Here is a 19639-nt window from a genome sequence, read left to right on the forward strand (position 1 = left end):
GGCGGCATTGTCAAAGAGACTCTGGTGTTCTTAAAACTTTCATTTGTTTCCAGAAGAATCTACTGATTCCAACCTGTACGTTAGCTAACAATAAACATTACCTTTAAACTCAAATGCTTTTGTAATTTGGTCAAATTTTCGATCTAAGGATTCCCTGGTTTTTTTTTTTTTTTTTTCAGAGACATCAAAATCAGGCTTCCCAGTGCAGCTGAGTGGGTAGGGACATGATAAGCGTGGGTGTGGCCCTGGTTTTAAACCCCAGCAAGCATCCCCCCCCCCCCCGCAAAAGGAAAGCCGAGTGCTTTATACACTAAGTGGTGGGACCACACATGCGGGTGTCCAACCTGTATAATTTATAGAAAATGCCAGGCCCCTTTACAGTGAGTAGGCTGACTCAGCCTTGGTACAGTTCCTGACTAAGGAGAACACACTCCATCGAGATGAGGGCGCTCAAGGGCAATTCCGGAATGTTCTTGCGTGGGCATCTGTTACAGTTTCAACTGCTTAGAACCTAGAGGATCAGGCTGTTGGATTCAGTTACAGCGCGTCTCACTCACTAAAAACTGTGATCAGGCATTTTAAGAGGTGTAGACAAGAAAAATCGCCACGCAAGAGGTAGGTGTGGGTGACTAGTAACATCTTAAGCCATTCTGATGACTTAATGATCACCACCGTTGCTATCACGTGGCCTCCCCTCCTGCCTAGGACCATTTGTGGTGAGCTTCAGTCCCTGAAGCTGAGAGGAACATTTATTTCCCTTTGAACAGCAGAAGGATTTTTGAAGACATTAACCTAGAAACTTCACTGACCCCACTTCATATTTTGCCTGAAGCAACTGTAATTAAGAGGAAAGCAAAGAGAGATGGCAGCATTGATTTAAAAAAAATCTAAATTTCAGAACTAGAAATGGCTTTACAGTTATTTTTATAAAGAAGGATGCCCTTAATTTAATGGGAAAAAAAAAGCGATTTAGCCAGTATCTTCCCTTTAAATGGCTACCATGTGCTTGTCTGTCTTCCGCAGAAAGAGGTGATGGTTGGACTTGTCTTTCCTTCTACCTTTCTTTGGCCTGCGAACCTAAGAATGAGGACTGCCATTGCTGGGGTTTTTATCCTATCCTGCCTGTTCAGTGGTAAGTCATGATAAAGGAAGAGTCAGACAGAGGGACGGCTGGTTAAGAAAATGAAGATACTGCCATCTGCCTGAGTGGAGAGCGGACATAAGGGAGGTGGCTGGGGAAGTACGATGGTAGAAGCTGCCTGCTCTTGCTCCCTCTAAACCTCCTCTTGGGTTAATTACCTTCTCTCTCTGCGAGGCGCTGTGAGACTCTGGATGCGGACAGAAGACCTTAGTCTGGACATTCAGTGAGCAGACTCAGTCCTGAAGGTTCATGTGTATTGATTGGTTTACTCCGCACTAGACATCAGGCGCTTGTATTCTCATTTTATAGAGGAAGAACCTGCATTAGCAAACCGAGTAGGGAAGAGTTGTCAAAGTGGAAAACGCAGCACAGACCTTCTTTTCCTACACTTCTCATTAAATGCAGGACACAGCTCAGGTCTGGGCTGCATCTTCTACTTAGACATCTCTTCCGGAAAGGAGAGGCGCGTAAGAAAGGTGAAACGGCACGAGAAAACATCTTCCGTGACTTGGATATCATGAAAACTAAGATGGTGCTGGAGATTATGGAGTTAAGAAAAATAAACCAGACCCACAACAAATAGCTTATAGGATTCCTCATATTTAGATTCTAGATTTTTACACTCTGTGGGGGGGGGGGCGGGGGAGGCAGAGACAGAGAGAAATAGACCATTTGAGAAAAAGAGGACCAGTTAGAAGGGATGGGAGTCGAGGTAATGAGGAGGTGAATATGAACAGGGTACACTGATAGACATATAAAGAAAGCCATATCTTTGTGTGCTAATTAAATATCAACAAAACACCCTCGTTTTTTAAATAACTCAGAGGCTTGCATTACTTCTTCTATACACAGAGGAAGATGTGAGGACAAGTGGATAAAAATTGCCATCAAAAGGCGTGTTCTTGTTGGTAGTCATAAGGGCACCCATCTTAGTCCCTCCTATGGTTTAAAAGAAGGGCTGAAGAATGAGGTGGGTCTCTATGAGTGGGCTGTAAGACTAGGTGATGATGACAGACCCAAGAAGAGAACTCCCTCAGGGATTCCCTGAAAAGCGGTTGGCCCAGTAATCCATCCAGCCCCTGACCCTCAGCCAGAAGAACCAAGTTCTTTAGCAGAAGAAGGAAGGATGGAGACACATGAAAGACTGGCAGCTTCAGGGTCTCAGAGCGACCGCCAAGGACGAGGGCTTAGGTTTCAAAGAAGCTTTTTGTCTCCATTTCTTCCACTTACGAAAGCTATTAAGATTTATTTCAAGGGCGATATTGGCACACATATAATTTCTGGCTGAAGCAAACATTGTATTAAAAATAACTGGGCTATTGTGTGTAAATTGCTTAGCAGATTTCTAGGTGTAAACGTCACTCTTTTGCTGTGGTGGCTGTTTAGTTCTGAGACTGTATTTTAAATACAACATTTCCCCTCCCTTCCCTCCCTCCATGCTCTCCTGTACACCTGTTCCCATTCTCCTTCAAATTCATGGCTTCAGTTGTTATTGCATGCACAGCCACACAAAAACATATTTGTTAATTCACGTGACTATAAGGTCCCATTACCCAGACCGCCTTCTATTGAAAGTCACCTTAGTTGTAGCAAAGAAAGATAAAAAATGCATTGCACCACACGTCTCCTAAATTCTTACATGAATTACTAGTAAATAAAAGCACCTTGGCTGTGGGGATTATATGTTGAAAGAGGAGGAAATGCCAGGTGTGGTGGTGCACGCCTTTAATCCCAGCAGGCAGAGGCAACAAGGTCTCTGTGAGTTCAAGGCCATCCTGATCTACTGAGCACATTCCAGACCTGCCAAGACTACACAGTGAGACCTATCTTTAAAAAGAAAAGAAAAACCGCAAACAAACATAAAACAAAATGAAAGGAAGGAAGGAGGAAAGAAGGAAGAATGTAGAAAGGGAAAGTATGAACATGAGGACAATTTGTGTCTTTGAACTGCCTGGGTCATTAACAGTAACAAGCGTTCTGTCATGACCAAGGCTCCCTGCTGGAGCCATCATCGAAAATTTCTGAACAGACAGACCTTACATCCGTGTCCAAGTTCTATCCCGTCAACTAGCACTGCACATCTGAAGTGAAGGTTCGTGAACTCAGCCTCCCATGTTGTAGTTCAAGTCTTCTGGACGCACAGAAATCTATTTTAGCCACTCACCTTCATCTGATGCACTCGGAAACCGGGAACTAATGTTCGAGATGCTGTCTATGTCCAAAAACCTCTGAGATTGTTGTACGTAATCAATTGAGCCACGTGGCTGAACAACTGAATTTGAGTACTGAAGATAACAGATTGGTATGTATTAATCAAGTAATGAATATTCACGTGTATAACATGCTACCTGAGCTTGGAAATGACCTAACTCTGGGTATGTGGCTGGTGAAATCCAGGTTTTAGTTAGGCACCAAGAAAGTGTCCTCATTTCCGATTCCTGTCAGTTCAGAGGGCTTCTGATTCATTAATGTAGCATGTGCTTTGAACCTCCCTCATTAAATATACAAACTGAAATAATCTTAATTTATGTGGATTTTTATAATAAAATTTTTAAGCATTTCTTATTCTTTAACGTTAAAAATTGCTGATATATTTCGGTCCCTCTCTCCTCTTCTCTTTTGCTCTGCTCATTCGCTCTGGTCTCCATCGCAATTGCCCCCTTCTTCGCTGTCCTTGGAGACGTCGGAGGTGTGATTTGCAGGTCGTGCAATCTCTCCATCCCGTTCCATGGATGTCTGTTAGACCTTGGAACCTGCAGAACAAAGCCCGGTCAGTTTTGTATAAAAGAGAGCCTTGCTAAAGGTAAGTCTTGCTATGTAGAAGTGCAGAGGCAATCCCTTTATCATTTGCTAACACCGGCTGTATGCCCGATGTTATACTGAGGTTTGGCCAGGACTACATTGCTTCAGTCATGCAATAATATGACCTGGATGGATCCCATCATTAATCCCCCTACCCAAATCCCCTCACTCAGTTTTCTTATTTTTTGAGTGCTGGAGCTTGAAGCCAAGACTATACAGATGGCAAGTGCTCACCAAACGGAGCTATGTCCATAACTCATTATCTCCATTTTAAAGGAGTATTTACATATTACTCATACATTTATATGTGTATGCGTGCATAGGTTCAGAAGCAGCTTCTGAAGGCCAGAAGAGGGCACTGGATCCTCTGGAACTGGAGTTACAGGGCCACCCTCTGAGTACTGGGAACCCTAACTGGGTCTTCAGCAAGACCTCTGGGTTATCTCTCAATTATCTCTATTTTTAATGAAAAATTGGAGGTACATAAAGGCTAAATAATTTTTTACAAAGTTTCTAGTAAGTGAGTATAGTAGCCATAATTCAAATACAAGTATCTTGAGTCCCCAAATATTAATAAATCTACATGTAGCCTCATTCACAGCATTCACATCTCAGAAAGCATTAATAGATTATTTACAGAGTTTTCTAAATGCAGGCTCCTGTGCAACTGCCCAGATTCCATGTTAAACACAAAAACCAAATCAGAAGAAAATGCTGGTGAGCACATTCTAAGTTTGAAAGAGAGGAGGCCCCTTTACATCCAAAACCCAAAAGTCAAAAAGAATACAATTGATTTGAATGTGTCTATATTTTGTGATTTGTAAAATAAATGACCATGTTAAATGATAAGCAAATGTAAAAGACCAAAGAACTAGTTAGCTGGAAATAATAAAAATAGATTACAGAAAAACATTATTATCTGTCCAGAAAAATAAGGAGCTTCCAAAAAAATCTTATTTTAGAAGATGAGTTAGGGACTGGGTAGATGGTTCAGCCAACTGCATGGAGAGATGAATTCAGATCCCAGGAGTCCAAGTAAAAAAAGACAGGCCTGGTAGTGTGTGCCTGTATCCCACTAGGGTCAAAGTCAGGCAGATCCATGAAACTCATTGGCCAGTCAGCCTGGCTGAATCAGTGAGCTTCAAACCCAGAAAAAGATCCAGCATCCCAGACTAAGATAGAGAGCAACTGAAGAAAGAAACCTGACACCAATCTCTCACACACATGCACACACGCATGCACACAGACATGCACACAGACACACACCTACAAGAACACATACTGCATGCTAAATATACAACACACACACACACACAAGACCAACTATCAGGAAAAAAATAAAACATGAATGCAGTCCTTGGCACAGAAAACACCAACATGGAAGCAAACAAAAGAGCAGTTTAACCTTGCTAGCAAAAATCAAGGCAATGTAAAGTATAGAAAAATATAACATGGGGCTGGAGAGATGGCTCAGCGGTTAAGAGCACTGGCTGCTCTTCCAAAGGTCCTGAGTTCAATTCCCAGCAACCATATGGTGGCTCACAACCATCTGTAATGAGATTTGGTGCCCTCTTCTGGCGTGCGGGCATACATGGAGGCAGAATGTTGTAGACATCTTAAAAAAAAAAAAGGAAAATATAACATGTTTAGCACATAAGACTGATAATGAATATGCCTTATTATATAAAGGATAATTGCACACACACACATACACACACTAAGTAAATAATGGCAAAATATTCTTTTAATAAACGACCTACAAGCTTACATACAGGAAGTAGTTGGACTGTGTTGTCTCCAAACCATGTAATGCTGTCTGCTATGTAGCGTCTTCCACAGTTACTTGCTAATATGGGTAAATATCTAAATTGTTGTCAAATGGGATGAAATCAAATACAAATTGATACACATAGTAGTCTACATATAAATAGAAATCAGCAAAGCAATACTTCATGGAGTTGGAAGGAAAGAACAAAAATCAGAGGTCATTGAAGTTATGCAAGAGAGAGGAAGAGCCACATTTTCCACCTCAAGGGGATTAGTTGGTATTAAGAAACTTCTGGGCTCTGCCCTGTAACTTTGAACTTTGCTATTCAAAGTCTATTATTGATGGAGAAAGGTCCCAAAGCCCCTCTGAGCCAAGGACATTGGTTCTCAGGCATTGCTCTTCTACTCTTGAATTGTGAGCACTCATATTGACATCAGCGTAAGAATTAAGGGATTCTGTGCATGGACTAAAGCCTGAAAGCTTGCCTAGAAAAATACCGACCACCTCCTACGGCGAATCAATGGCCTGGAATGGCCATGCTATATGAACAGAGTTCAGTATCCTGGAATTTTTTTTACCATTTCCCACTGAACTGAATTAAACTAAATTAAACAGAATTGAAAGTTACATAAAGTTACATTCTAATGTGGCTTTATCAATAGCTTCTCAGCATTGCCAATGGTGGCACTTGTGGAAGATTGGTGCCTTGTGGGGACAATTGCTAAGGCTTGAATCTTGAATGTCTTCTAAAGGCCCATGTCTTATAGGCTTGATCACGAGCCTTTAGCACATCCAGGAAATGCTGGAACTTTTAGTGTGGTTGGGAAATAGTGGAACTTTAGGAGGCAGAGCCGAGGAGAAGGAAGTTATGTCCCGGGACACGTGCTACTGAAGGGAACATTGAGTTCCCAGCCTTCTCCTTTTTGTTTCCTGGACACCATGAGGTATGTGGCTTTCTTGGCGAAGCTCTTCCCACTACAAGATTGTTAACCACAGACCAAAAAGCAACATTGCCAAGAAACCGTGGGCTGAGACTTTTGAAATTGTGAGCCCAAACAAACTTTTGGTTTTTCAACTTACCCAGGTGTCTTGTCCCAGGCCAGGGTAGTGAGAAGCTTGGGTACATCTTCTATTATGAAATGGACAGCAACATCCCTAGTCCTTTTTCTTCTTAGATGCCCAGAACAGATGGCCCCTGTTGCTGTATCCAGCTGTAATAGCAGAAGTCTCTGAGCGACTGCTGACATCCTGGGCTTGGGGAAGCAGAAACAGCTGTGCTGAGAAAGCACTTTTGTCTTTGTTGCTCTGAGGATGCTCATTAGTCCTCTGGGCACATCTGAAGCTTGGGGTAGTAGGGCTGTGGAACTACTGGAACTTGCTTTTCACGTTGTCCATTTGTCTGTGTTCTACAGTGATTTCACCAAGAAGGAAAAGCCGGGTATGGTGGTACAAACTTAGGAACTCCTAGAACCCGAAAGGTTGAAGTGGGAGGATTAAGAACTGAGGGCCAGCCTACTTTACATAGCTAGGCCCAGCCTCAAAACGAAACAAACAAAACCCAGAAAAATAGTGACGTTCTGTATGATAAGATTCCATCTTTAGGAAGCACTTGCTAGAGTACCCTGGTGCAGGTGTGGCCTTTCAATTGGGTGACAGACCTTAGTGATGCTGAGGAGTGGTTATATGCAAGCTCGCCCACAGCTATCACAGTGAAAAATGCCTAGACGATAGCCGTTGCCAGCAGAAAGCTGTGGTTGTTCTACAGTTCTGAAGCATGTGTACTACAAAGTCCCCAGTTCAGATAGTTTACCCAGGGGTTCTTCAGCAGGTGAGGACGCCACTCCTCATGGTAGGAAGTCTAGATTCGTGTCTGGGTGCAGCTGGAGATTGTACTTGGTCTTCTATTGTTACGTGTTGACTGTGTAGCGCCCGCCAGGCCAGGTAGGTGGCACCCACCCATCTCAGCATCGTTCCTTCCTTCAGGTGGGGTCCAGTGGTATTCAGTGAAAGGCTGCACGGAGGACAAATCGGAGTGCTTCAAGAGAACGGTGAAGAATTACGAAATCCGCGCTACTCACTGCTGCCACCGTCCCATGTGCAACTTCTGAGAGAGCTGCCATATCCTCATCTCCTCGTGACTTGACTAGCCAGTCAAGTCTGAAGCCCATCCTGGTCTCCACACGATGGCAGCTTCTGTCTTGTAGGTGCTTAGGGCCATGGTCAGACATTGACTCTGGCGTTCACTATGTCCGTGTCCCCTAACCTCCATGGTGTCCAGAGGATCTCACAAGAGCTCTGTGTCACGGGTGCTTTCCTTCTCTTGCTATGATAAAATATGATGAAAAGCATTTTGGAAAGGAAAGGGTTTATTCAACTTACACTTCAGAGTCTCGGTCTACCACTAAGGAAAATCAGGGCAGGAACTCAAGGCCAAAACCTGGAGGCAGGAATTGAAGCACAGGCCATGGAAGAGCAAGGCTTACTGGCTTGTTCCTCATGTTGCTTTCTTATATATCCCAGGTGCACCAGGGATGGTACCACCCAAAGTGGGCTGGGACCTTCCACATTGATCTTCAGTCAGGAAGATGCCCCCGTAGACCTGCCCTCAGGCCAATCCGATGGAGACATTTCCTCAACTGAGGCTCTCTCTTCCCAAATGACTTCAGCTTGTGTCAAGCTGACCCCTGGCCCCAAAATAATTTACCCCCCTTCTCCATAGCAAGGCTACGGAGAAGCAAAATGTCCACTGTTTTCCAAGTCAAGCCAGAAACATAATCTCTCATTAGTTTTCCTCCCTAAATATTTCCAGACTAAAAAAAAAATCTCCTGACAAGTGAATTACATGACAAGACTCAGAGCAATATGCATCCTGATATGATTTATGGGAGAAACTAGCAGATCCCATAAAACATAAGCCACAAATCAGCAAACCAGGCCCACGGGAACAGGGAACCCCAAAACAAAGCCCAGACAGGCAGGAATGCCACCATTCAGTTTCAGTTCTTCCTTCTGCATCAGGATAGGCCCGGGTGCTGGGTTTCCATAGCTAACCCACGCCCAGGTGTTTGTCTGCCGTGCATCAGTCACGCCATCCTAGACAAGCAAGGCCAGGTGGCCCCCCTCGGGGAAACCAAGGGGCCAGCTTGACATGCTGGGTTTCTGTTATGCCTGTTCTGTGCCCCCCTTCTGCAGCCTGAGCACTTTACAACTAAACTTGGATTTCTCTGCAGTTTTAGGGTTTGAAAAATATCAAAATCTTCTTGTCATTTTCTAAGGGCTTAAGATACCTAGTGTCTTGAAATCTACTTTCCTATAAACTTTGAAGCAAAAAAAAATTTTTTTCAAATGCAACAGCAGCCAAGCCTGATGGTAAATGCTTGTGACTCCAACACACAGGAGCCAGAGGCAGGAGAATCCGAAATCAGGCCATGCAGCAAGACCTTGTCTCAAAAACAAAACAAAAATTAAACTAAAGACATTCCCACACTTCAGCTATATTCTTCAGATCATGTTTCTGAAACTAAGAGAACAATGTCTTCGTCCTCATATTTATATCCGATCACCCCATTCTGTCATTCTTAAAAATGCATCAGTAAACAGCTGTTACCTCAGATGAGCAAACTAGGGAAACCTTTTGATTTTTCCTGTGCTTTTTAGAAATGTCCCGTCATGAGCCCAATGAGATGGGGACAAATGCCCAGCGTGCTTAGCCAGGGGCCCCTGACTGGCCATGTGAATCCTCCTCCACACAGAAGGACTCTCCGTGCAGGTCTTTCCTTCCCCCAGGCCCGCCTCTCTTCCCTCCTCCGTGTGAGCCCCTGTGCACCTCACTCCCTTCACACATAAAACGAAGAGGAGGGGTTCACACAGTCTGAGACACCCTCGTGCTCTAATCCGAGGTAAATGAACCAAGAGTCCTGACATTGTAACTCTTGGTTTTCTTAGGTACAAATGGCAGTGTGCTGACCACAATCCCCAAGTGGGCCCAGGTCTGACAATCAATGTTCCCCCAGACCTGTAAAACTCGGGGAACTGGGCAGCGAAATGTAAGCCGTGAGAAAAGCAAATGGCATTGATGTGGTTGACTGGTGCAACAATACCACCCCCAAAGTCACCATGGCAACAGCAATAACCCATTCAAACACTGGCGTGTAGGCGGAATGTGACCCCCTAATGATATCCACGTTCTACTTCCTGTAACTCGTGAATGTGTTTCCTTTGTGCAGGTGTGCTTAGATGAGGGGCTGTTAAGACGATTACTGAATGAGATCCTAAAAGTATAAGAGAGGCAGGAGGGTCAGAGTGAGGGGAGCCGTAATGAGGAAGGCTGAGGTCACAGGTGGGTGGATGCTTCATTGCTGGCTTAGAGAGTGAAGGAAGGGGGTTGCAAGCCAAGGAAGGAAGTTCAGCTAAGAAAGAACACAGCTTCTCCATCACAGCTTCCAGCAGAATGCAGTCTGAAGGACACAGTCTAAATTTCTTCCTTCTAGATCTGTGAGAGACTAAATTTGCTGGTTTTTTTTAGTGTGCGTGCGTGAGCCTGTGTCTACAGGTCAGTCAACAACGTTGGAGGAGTGGGTTCTTGCTAGCTGATCGCTTCTGCCATGCTGTGCCCCGGGACTGCGAGCTTCCCTCCCATCTCAACACAGGGGCCCTGGGATTAGAGCATTACGCCATGCCTCCAGTCTTTCTCTTGGGTTCTGAGAACTGGTCTCGGGTTGCCAGGCTTGTGGGGCAAGAACTTTTCTCTCTGAGCCCTCTCCCCAGCCATGCCTTCTGTTTTTATTCTGGCCATTCATTATTTATAGCCATGGGAAATATGTACACTTGGACATATGGAGAACGATAAGACGTTTCCTCTCCCACCGTGGACAGCTTTGGCTTTTAGGTGACACCGGGGGATCTGAGGCCTAGCATAGCAGGGCGGCGCCATGTCTCCCACCTTTCTGTGCGTCTTGTCAGTCACGGTTTCCCCAAAAACACACAGAGGAAGTGCAGGCCCGCAGTTACATCCTCGCGGCTGACACCTCCCACTCAAGCCTTCGTCCATTCAGGAATTCTTCAGCTGACTCTTTTCACACCCTTCACACTTAAAGAGACAGCGATACCAAATTAGCCTGCAGGTCACCTGTAAAACACCAGCCTGGGGACCGACTAATGGTCCAAGGATCTCCCTAGAGCCTCTGAACACCAGGTTGGCCTCCTTGTCTAATACACTCCCTCTGCCACTGAAATCTTAGTGGCTAAAGTTTCTTATTGCTTTAAATGGAAAGTCTTGGGGCTGGAGCTTAGGCCCAGGAAGGTGCTTGCCACCATGAAGGACTGAGTTTAGATCCCCAGCACCCACAGAAATAGTTGAAAGCAAAGGCACATGCCTATGGCCCTAGAACTCGAAGGGTAGAGGAAGAAGGCTCCACGGGCCTTGCTGGCTAGCCAGTCTAGCTGAATCAGTGGTGCGTGAGAGAACTTACCTCAAAAACTAAGGTAGAGAACCAGTAAAGATATCTGACATCCACCTCTGGCCTCCATATTCACAAACCTGTGTGCACACACAAACAGAAGCAATTTATTTATTTATTTATTTATTATGTATACAATATTCTGTCTGTGTGTATGCCTGCAGGCCAGAAGAGGGCACCAGACCTCATTACAGATGGTCGTGAGCCACCATGTGGTGCTATGAATTGAACTCAGGACCTTTGGAAGAGCAGGCAATGCTCTTAACCTCTGAGCCATCTCTCCAGCCCCCAGAAGCAATTTTTTTAAGGCAGGTCTCAATGGTTGATCAACTGGAGGCCTCCAGAGAATGTGGCAGGCCTGTACCAGAGACAGTCTGTCAGCAAACAAGGGATAGACATTTCACCTCCCAGGGTTTGGCTGTAAGAGGTTTTCTAAAATTCCTGAGAGCATGCTTTTTAATCACGGAGTGAGCCGGAGCTGAGCTCCTCTATGGTACTCGTGAGTAAAAGCCCCTGTGTGGACCAGTGATGGAGCGGAAACTGCTGGTGCCGGACTTTGTGATCCTCACAAGTGTCCATTCCTAGGGATCCTGTGGGTAGAAGCTGAGCCTCTCGGGTGTGCGCACACTCCTTAGTCTGTCTACCCTGGAAGACTTAGAAACGTCACTCAGGCTTCGCGGAAGGAAGGAAGGAAGGAAGGAAGGAAGGAAGGAAGGAAGGAAGGAAGGAAGGAAGGAAGGACACTCGCAAGGAAAAAGAACTGAGGTTGGCGATTAGAAGCAAAGCAATCACGGAGCCAGATGTTGTGGGTTGACCCCTGTCTGTGGTGCAAATGCAGGGCTGTTTTCTACTCAGAGCTTCCTGCTTGAGCATCCTTCATCATCTTCACACCCCACACCTAGAGTTAATAGTTCTGCAATGGCAGAATATACACATGCTGTACATCGGGCCTGGGGAGCCGGCTCAGCAGTTAAGAGTGTATCCACTGTTGTGGAAGACACGGGTTCAGGTCCCAGTACCCACATGGCAGAACTCGCAAACACTGGCAAATCCAGCTCCAGAGACCAGATGCCCTCTTCTGGCCTCTACAGGCACCTACAGTCATGCAAACACCCCCCCCCACACACACACACACACATACACTAAGAGACACTACACTTAAAGATAAACTTTAAAAAAATGTTACTAAAATTCCTTCCCAATGCCCACCCCTCCTCGTAAGGCCTCCGTAATAATTTGTGGTGCAACTCCACCAAAGTTTACCCAGGGAAAGCTAGATTGCTGCCTTCCTGAGCAATGAGTGAGGGGTTATGGGGAGGCACACAGATGACCATAAGGCGGCCACAGTGGAAGATCTGCATCCAGCAGGAATGACGACTTCCTTCCAGAGCCGGATAACAGACACTCAGCCCTCCTTCATCCCCAACCGCTCTCCCAGGACCACCAGCCCTCAGGGGAAAACTGCAAAGGACCGGTTGGGAGCAGCGACTGGATACTCAGGTGAGGGTGCCATGTCCTTCTCCCCACTCCTTCTGCGAAGGAAAGTCAACCGTCAAGAGACCCAGCGGAACTCCTTAGGACAGTGGGAGTTTGGCTAGGAGGATAGTCCCATACTCCAAAAAGTCTATCTATACTAGAATGTTCAGAACTAGCAACTGTGGCATCCTTTTCTAATTGTGCATCTGCCTGAATTTTTGGTCCTCCCTGCTGAGAAAAACTGTCAACAAATCTTGCGCCTCTGCTTTCATGCCTGTGATTTCAAACCTTGTCTGTAACCAGGCCTTTGCCTCCTCACTGCCTGAGCTGGCTGGCTCTGCCACCTGGTGGTCAATAGTGGTAACTGCATGCCCCATCTAACTTGGGGTACTGTAACACATTTCTTTGTAGATCCCATAGTCTTTTATTAAAGCATATGCCACGTTGTCTTTGTGGCATGATTCAGGTGTCCATGAATCAGAGCCTGTAATAGTGCCTGCGGAAAAGCCTTTAAGCCCGACAAAACTTAAACTTAAGGGTGGAGGGAAAAGAGAAAGGTTCTTGGGGCCCTAGTGAATTCACTTGGCACAGGACACTGTGTAGCCCTGACGTTCATAAAACAGCTTGGAGTTCTTCAGGCACGGTTGCAGTCCACAGCTGTCGTCTGTCCTAAACACACAACTGACTGGCTGGTGCAAAGAATGTAACTGCCCTTCTTGCCATCATTATATGTACCCTATGTTGTTGCTCTAAAAATTTAAAATATTTAGTGAAGTACATTCATACGTTGCAGTTTGCAAAGGGTAGTGCATGCCCGTAGCCACAGCATGGAAGTCTGAGGCAGGAGGATTGCAGGTTCCAGGACAGCCTGAGTTACACAATATGTTTGAGAAAATCCTAGACTACATGTCTCAAAGAAACAAAACAATCAGAAAGAAAAAAGAAAAAGAAACACCCACCCTGGTGTCTCATAGGCTGCAGGTCTCAGATGTTAGCTTCAGTTGACACTACAGAATCAGTGACTAAATGCCACACCGTGCATCTAAGGTCCTAGAAATGTAGCAATGCAGTAGGCTTAGAGATACATACGGATCTGAGGGACGGTTGGGGTTTAGGACATTTTATTTTTGGAGAAGTCACCTAAATTTTGTAAGCCTGAGAATGAAAACAGGCCACAGTCACGTTCTGTCTCAGTTAGGGTTTCTATTGCTGTGATAAAACACTGTAACCAAAAGCAAGGTGGGGAGAAGAGGGTTCACTTTACCTTACAGTTCCCCATCACAGAGCATCACTGAGGGAAGTCGGGGCAGGAACTCAGAGCCGGGCAGGAACCTGGAATCAGAAGCCATGCTTGCAGAAGCTGAGGAGGGTGCTGCTCACTGGCTTGCTCAGTTTGATTCTAGCTCCCCAAGTCATATTGACTAAAATATACTTTCCTAGATGCCATGTAAGAAAGCCTTCCAGGGCTGACTGGAAACTCTGCACAGATCTCCCTCGCATGCTGTCTGCACAAATCGCAGCAGAATATTATGGGGTTGAAAGTGTAGATGTCCGACTTCTTAACACTTGCTGATTGGGGGACGTTTGGAACCCTCCAGAAGTTTCCATTTCCTCGTCTGTGAACTTGACAAATGACAATACCGTCCTGTTCTAAACACAATGATCGCTTTCCATACAACAAACACTCCAACCTTATTCCCATTTTCAGGGACATTGTTCTTCTGGCGGCTTTTAAGGCTCTTTTAGAGACAGCTTTGTCGTCAACTAGCTGCTTTGTGGGCGTTACCATCATTGCTTGCCACAGTAAGTGCGCTGGAAGAGCGAGCTGTCACGTGATCGTGATTATCCCTTAACTTTTGCTATGCTTGAGAATGGTTTGCTTAACGTATAGTTTACAGAGGGCTCCCCTCAAGAAGCCAGTAAAAGGTGGAGACAGGTAAAAGGCTTAAGAGGTGATTGAAGTGCTGCCTCATGAGTAACCCACTCACACAATTAATAAATTGTGAGTTAGTCATCAGTTGATGTGCTGTCTTGAGGAGGCCTGCTCTAAAGTCAGTTGGGATGAGTTTCTCACACACTTCTTGTCTCTCTTTTGTGGAGGCCCAAAAACGTGAGCCTATTTCTACCTTGTCTGTAGTTCAGAGAGTTTCAGCTTGCTCAAAGTTGCTGCCATTCCACCCTGACCAAAGGTCAGACAGTTGGAACTTACTTCTATCCCTTCAAATTATTGTCTGTTTCTACCTCAAACATAGGTCCCACCTAGATTTAGGTCAGAGAGTTCTGCTCTCTCAAGGTTATTGTCAACAGGTGTGGCTAATATCAGATCTTGTGTTTCAGGTAATGAGAAGTAGACCTGTTTCTACCTCAAACAAAAGTCTAAGGATCCAGCTAAGTAAGTTCCTACTCCCTTAGAGAAATAGCAATGGATTCCACCCAGGGAGTGGTTTACCTACAGAATGTTTTTTTTTTTTTCTTTTTAATCTAGGATGTGAGCATTACTTGTTTTGTTCTAGCAACAAAATGTTTAACTAGGAAGGTAGCCCACAACCTTCAACCACTTGTATCGGTATCGTGTTATGCAGTTTGGTTTTTTTTTTGTTTTTTTTTTTTTTTTTATCTTACTCTTACCTTTTGGGGTCAGGCAGATATTTTAAGCAAATGGAAGTTAAACGTGAGCGATTTCAGTATTCACTGGACCTCCCTCCCCATACTTTACTGTTTCTGCTTTATTATTTTCACCCAGGTCTTCATTCTCTTTATTTTTCTAATCCCTATATCCTTACCCTGGTAAGTGGCATATTTGTCGAAGCTGATCTCTGAAACTCCATGTGATATCTTGGATCTCTACTAGCAAGAAGCCTAACACTAGATGTGGCCTTCGGTCTTGGGCCAAGAATATGTACCAAATAAACGCCTTCTCTCTCTCTCTCTCTCTCTCTCTCTCTCTCTCTCTCTCTCTCTCTCTCTCTCTCCCCCCCCCCCCTTATCCACCCTTGGGAACTGTGTTATCGCAACAGAGAGCAGAAGACAATAATGCTGATAACTGAAGTTCTGAAAGCTATGCTGGGCCTCCACAAACCGTATCTGTCTAGAATACAAACACACGGGAGCAACAGGGGCTTGTTTATTGTGTCCCTTAATACTTAAACTATTCTCAAAACGCGTGTAGCTTTCATCTCTCACCTTTCCTTTAATCATTATTTCTCTAGAGTTGACCATTAGAAAACTCAAGCTGTGTCTCTGCTCAGAGCCTTTTTGGGAGAACTTTGGATCCATTGAGTCACTTTTCAGTATCTTTTTAAAACACAAATTCCCTCATTATTTGTCAAAGAACTAAGCAAGTTAATATAACCTGCATTCGTGTAAGCCATATTGGCTCACTGACTTGTTCAATGGTTCTCTCTTGTCCGTAGAACAAAACTAAACTCCTCATTATGGCTTTTTCCAGGAGGCCACACCCCACTACAGCCATGTCCTGCTTGGTTTGGTCATAGAACCCTGACTAGGAACAGAGACACAGATGGATAGAGAAGGAATGAAAAAACGTGGGGACAGACACACAGACTTTAACAGGACAGACACATACATATATCTACACATAAAGCTGGGGCTGTTCAGACTCTGATAGAATTGCACCAACTTCGGCAACAACCAGGCATCTCAGAGTCTAAGCTATGTACAGCACACAGAGGAGAGTGTGGCTAGTCTCCGATGGTCTCTGTAAACACCCAGGAGGAGGAAGCTGCAGTTGCTGGGTATTTGTACACTCTGGTCAGCTGTTCCCATTGGCCTCTTCATTTATCAAGACACCGAGTCAGCTCAGGAACTCTGCCTTTGTGGTTCCATGCGTGTAATGCTTTCAGATTGGTGACTTTGGGACTAGCAGGCTGACTGCTTAGCCTGTTGATCGGTTGGTGGCTGGCGGGCTCGTTGGTGGCTGACTGCCTAGCCTGCTGGTTGGTTGATGGCTGGTTGGTTAAGGTTGATTGAATTGTTGGTTATTTTGTTGGCTACTCATTTATTGACTGGTTAATTTGTCTTGGGCACTGAAGTCTCTGGTTAAGACTCCATCTTCAAAGGGCTTCTGTCACAGGTCACATGCCTTCTTAAGAGGTGTCATCGTCCCTAGTCGCTCTCTATCACTTTATACTGTCTTATTTCTCTCGCTATATTTATTACTATCTAAAATTATTTCTCTTAACAATTTTCTCTGGGTTTAGAGATACTGCCTATCTGGTTCATTCTTCTCCTGCCCAAGTATGCTGATGATGATGGCCGGGCTAGGAGATGTAGTCACTAAACATTCGTATCAATGTGCTATTTTTGCAGCAAAGATGCTTAAATAAAAAGGCAGTTGAATGGGCCAGTATTGGCACAAAATACCCCAAGACCAAGTTCTCAGCACAAAGGATATTTATCTGCCCCAGAGTGACAAAGGGCAGGGGGAAAAAAACAGAAATAGGAGGCAGAGGACGAGGGAGAGAGGGAATGGAACAAGGGAGAGGGGAAGGGATATTTGTCTCAGGGGAACAAAGGGCTGCTTCTGGACAGAAAGGAGACAGATGTGGCACATAGACAAATGGCAGTTTATAAAGGTACAAGGGAAATTCCATCTTAGGATGAGGTGTTCATCAGGGTAGCCAAAGGGGGGCTTTTAATTGCTGGACTTCAATACTTTGATAGCTGGACCTTGGCACTCAGCCTCAGGGAGAGGTAGCTAAATAACAGAGTAAATAATGGTGACTAGCTTTAGGAATGTAATCTTCCTTTTTAGCAAGGAAGAGGGCATAAGGGAAGGCAAGGCCTGCCAGAACCATGTTTGCCATGCTCTGGCCTGCTGGAACCCTTCAGCGGTACCCTGGAGAACAGAAAAAAGTGACTTGCTGTGGCCAAGAGAGCTGAAAAGCTCCACAAATCCAGAGTCTTCTTTCTGAAGGATTTTCAAGAGAAAGTAGCAGTGAAGGTGTCTTAGTTACAGTTTTTATTTCTGTGAAGAGACACCATGACCACTGTAGCTCTCATAAGAACATTTATTTGAAAATAAAATAAAAAAAAAACATTTATTTGGGGTGGCTCACAGTTTCGGAGGTTCAGTCCATTATCATTATGGCGGGGCACATGGCAGCATGCAGGAAGACATGGTGCTGGTTACATCTTGATTAGAAAGCAATGGGAAGTCAGCTGAGACATTGGGCAATATTCTCAGCATAGGAAACCTCAAAGTCTGCCCCCACAGTGATACACTTCCTCCAACAAGGCCATACCCACTCCAGCAAAGCCACCCCTCCTAATAGAAAGAAAGAAAGAAAGAAAGAAAGAAAGAAAGAAAGAAAGAAAGAAAGAAAAGGAAAGAAGGAAGAAAAGAGAAGAAAAGAACAAAATGTAAGTCCAAACTTCTAGTGGTTTATATATATTCATAATTCTCGATTCTGAGTATCTTGACTATTGTCGGGGTCAGAAGCCCCAACATAAAAACTACCTTTCCCTAACTGGACCGATATGGAGGCGCGGGAAATAATGAGACAGTTCACACAGCAATATGGGAAGGGAGTTTCAGGCTCCATCCATTCCTGAAGATCACCCGCGTTTATTCTTCAAACACCTTTTATTCCCCCAGGTAAACCAAGGTGGAAACTCATTAATATTCTCTTTGGGGGGGGGTACCATAACACCTGCAACTCAGTCACCAGCTTGGAATCCGCACCTCTTTCCAGGTGATCTACATAATAACAAAGAGAAGGAGCAGTCGGGCCTGAGCCTTTTGTTAGGTAGCCACAGGTGGTCTGGCAGGCTAGCAGCTGCCCTTGGAAACTAAGCCTGGCCGGAGAACCTGGTCGCAAATATGGGCCTACAGACTATATGTACTTTTTCTTTCCTCTACCTAGGCTCAACTTAAGGGCATTGACCTTAAGAGTAGATAAAACCCGGACTTTAATACTGGCGTCCTTTTTCATACTCTGCCGTTCACTCTGGGTGAGAACAGGTGAGATTTAGAAAACCTAGGGATGGACATGTAAGGGCATTTCACACGGAGACCTGCACGGAGGAAGACAGTTGGGGCGGTCCAGGAATGACGAATGCATGCTAACTACGGGCCGTCTTAATCCATGTATTCATCTGAAAGTAATTTCACATCGCCTCTCACTGAGGACACAGCGCCTTAGCAAGGATCAAAGGGAATCAACTGTGGCCCCAGCCCTCCAAAAACTCGTCCAGGCAAAGGGCACAGCTGTAGGAGGCTTGTAGCGGCTCCTCCTGTTGCCTGAGCGGCATAAACAAAGAAAAAAGCAAGCAGCATTTCTCCCTGGGGGGGAGGCCAGCAAGAGCTGAAAAGGCGACCAGGAGCCTGCTGCAGAGGTTTGAGACAAGGCTGCAAGACTGCTCAATGGAGAGTCCTTGAAGGGTTTTGAATATGGGAGTAAAACAAGGACCAGAAATGAAAGAGAGAAACAGCCCATTTTCTAACCAGGCTCACCCAGCTTCAAAATGGCGGCATCCCTTAGTTAAATGAAGCCGGAGCCCCTGAAGTTGCCGGCAATAGTCTCTGTATGGAGATGGGCAGTAGGACTTGCTAGCCTGGACCCTTGCCTCTGGCCTCCCCGGTTACATGGACCTACTTCTGGTGGCTGAGGCCATGTGGCCTCCAGGGGGCGCTATTTCCTTTCGCTGTCCTGGTGGACTGTGGTTCTCAAACCAACATCAGAATTTCCCTGAAGGCTCGTTAATTTAACGTCACTGGGTCCCATTCCCACAGTTCCTGGTACAGTAGGTCGGGCGGATGGGTCAAAGAATGTGCATTAGTGATACGTCCCCAGAGTGTGTCGGCTCTGCGGACCTGCGAGGATCTAAGACCCTTCTTGAAACCAGGTAAAACGGTTAGAAATTTTAAAGGGTGCCGGTGCCCTTTATAAAACACACAAAAGAATATATGTTTATGTGTGTGTATATATATTTAATATACAATACAGTGTGTGTGAGCGCCTGTGTGTGTAT

The 19639-nt window shown here is 45.2% G+C and overlaps 1 protein-coding gene across 1 annotated transcript; it reads left to right on the plus strand.

Annotated features, from left to right (window-relative positions):
- The first annotated feature begins 440 nt into the window (after positions 1–440).
- On the plus strand, positions 441–7819 carry CUNH9orf57 (chromosome unknown C9orf57 homolog). Its single transcript, XM_050160287.1, has 4 exons — positions 441–477; positions 1451–1608; positions 3731–3944; positions 7695–7819. The coding sequence occupies exons 1-4, from the start codon at positions 441–443 to the stop codon at positions 7817–7819; spliced, it is 534 nt and encodes a 177-aa protein (XP_050016244.1).
- Positions 7820–19639: the final 11820 nt, after the last annotated feature.

Source organism: Alexandromys fortis, unplaced genomic scaffold, assembly GCF_014885135.2.
Source record: "Alexandromys fortis isolate MF-2015 unplaced genomic scaffold, M_Fortis_MF-2015_v1.1 scaffold_10, whole genome shotgun sequence".
NCBI classification, from domain to species: Eukaryota; Metazoa; Chordata; class Mammalia; order Rodentia; family Cricetidae; genus Alexandromys; species Alexandromys fortis.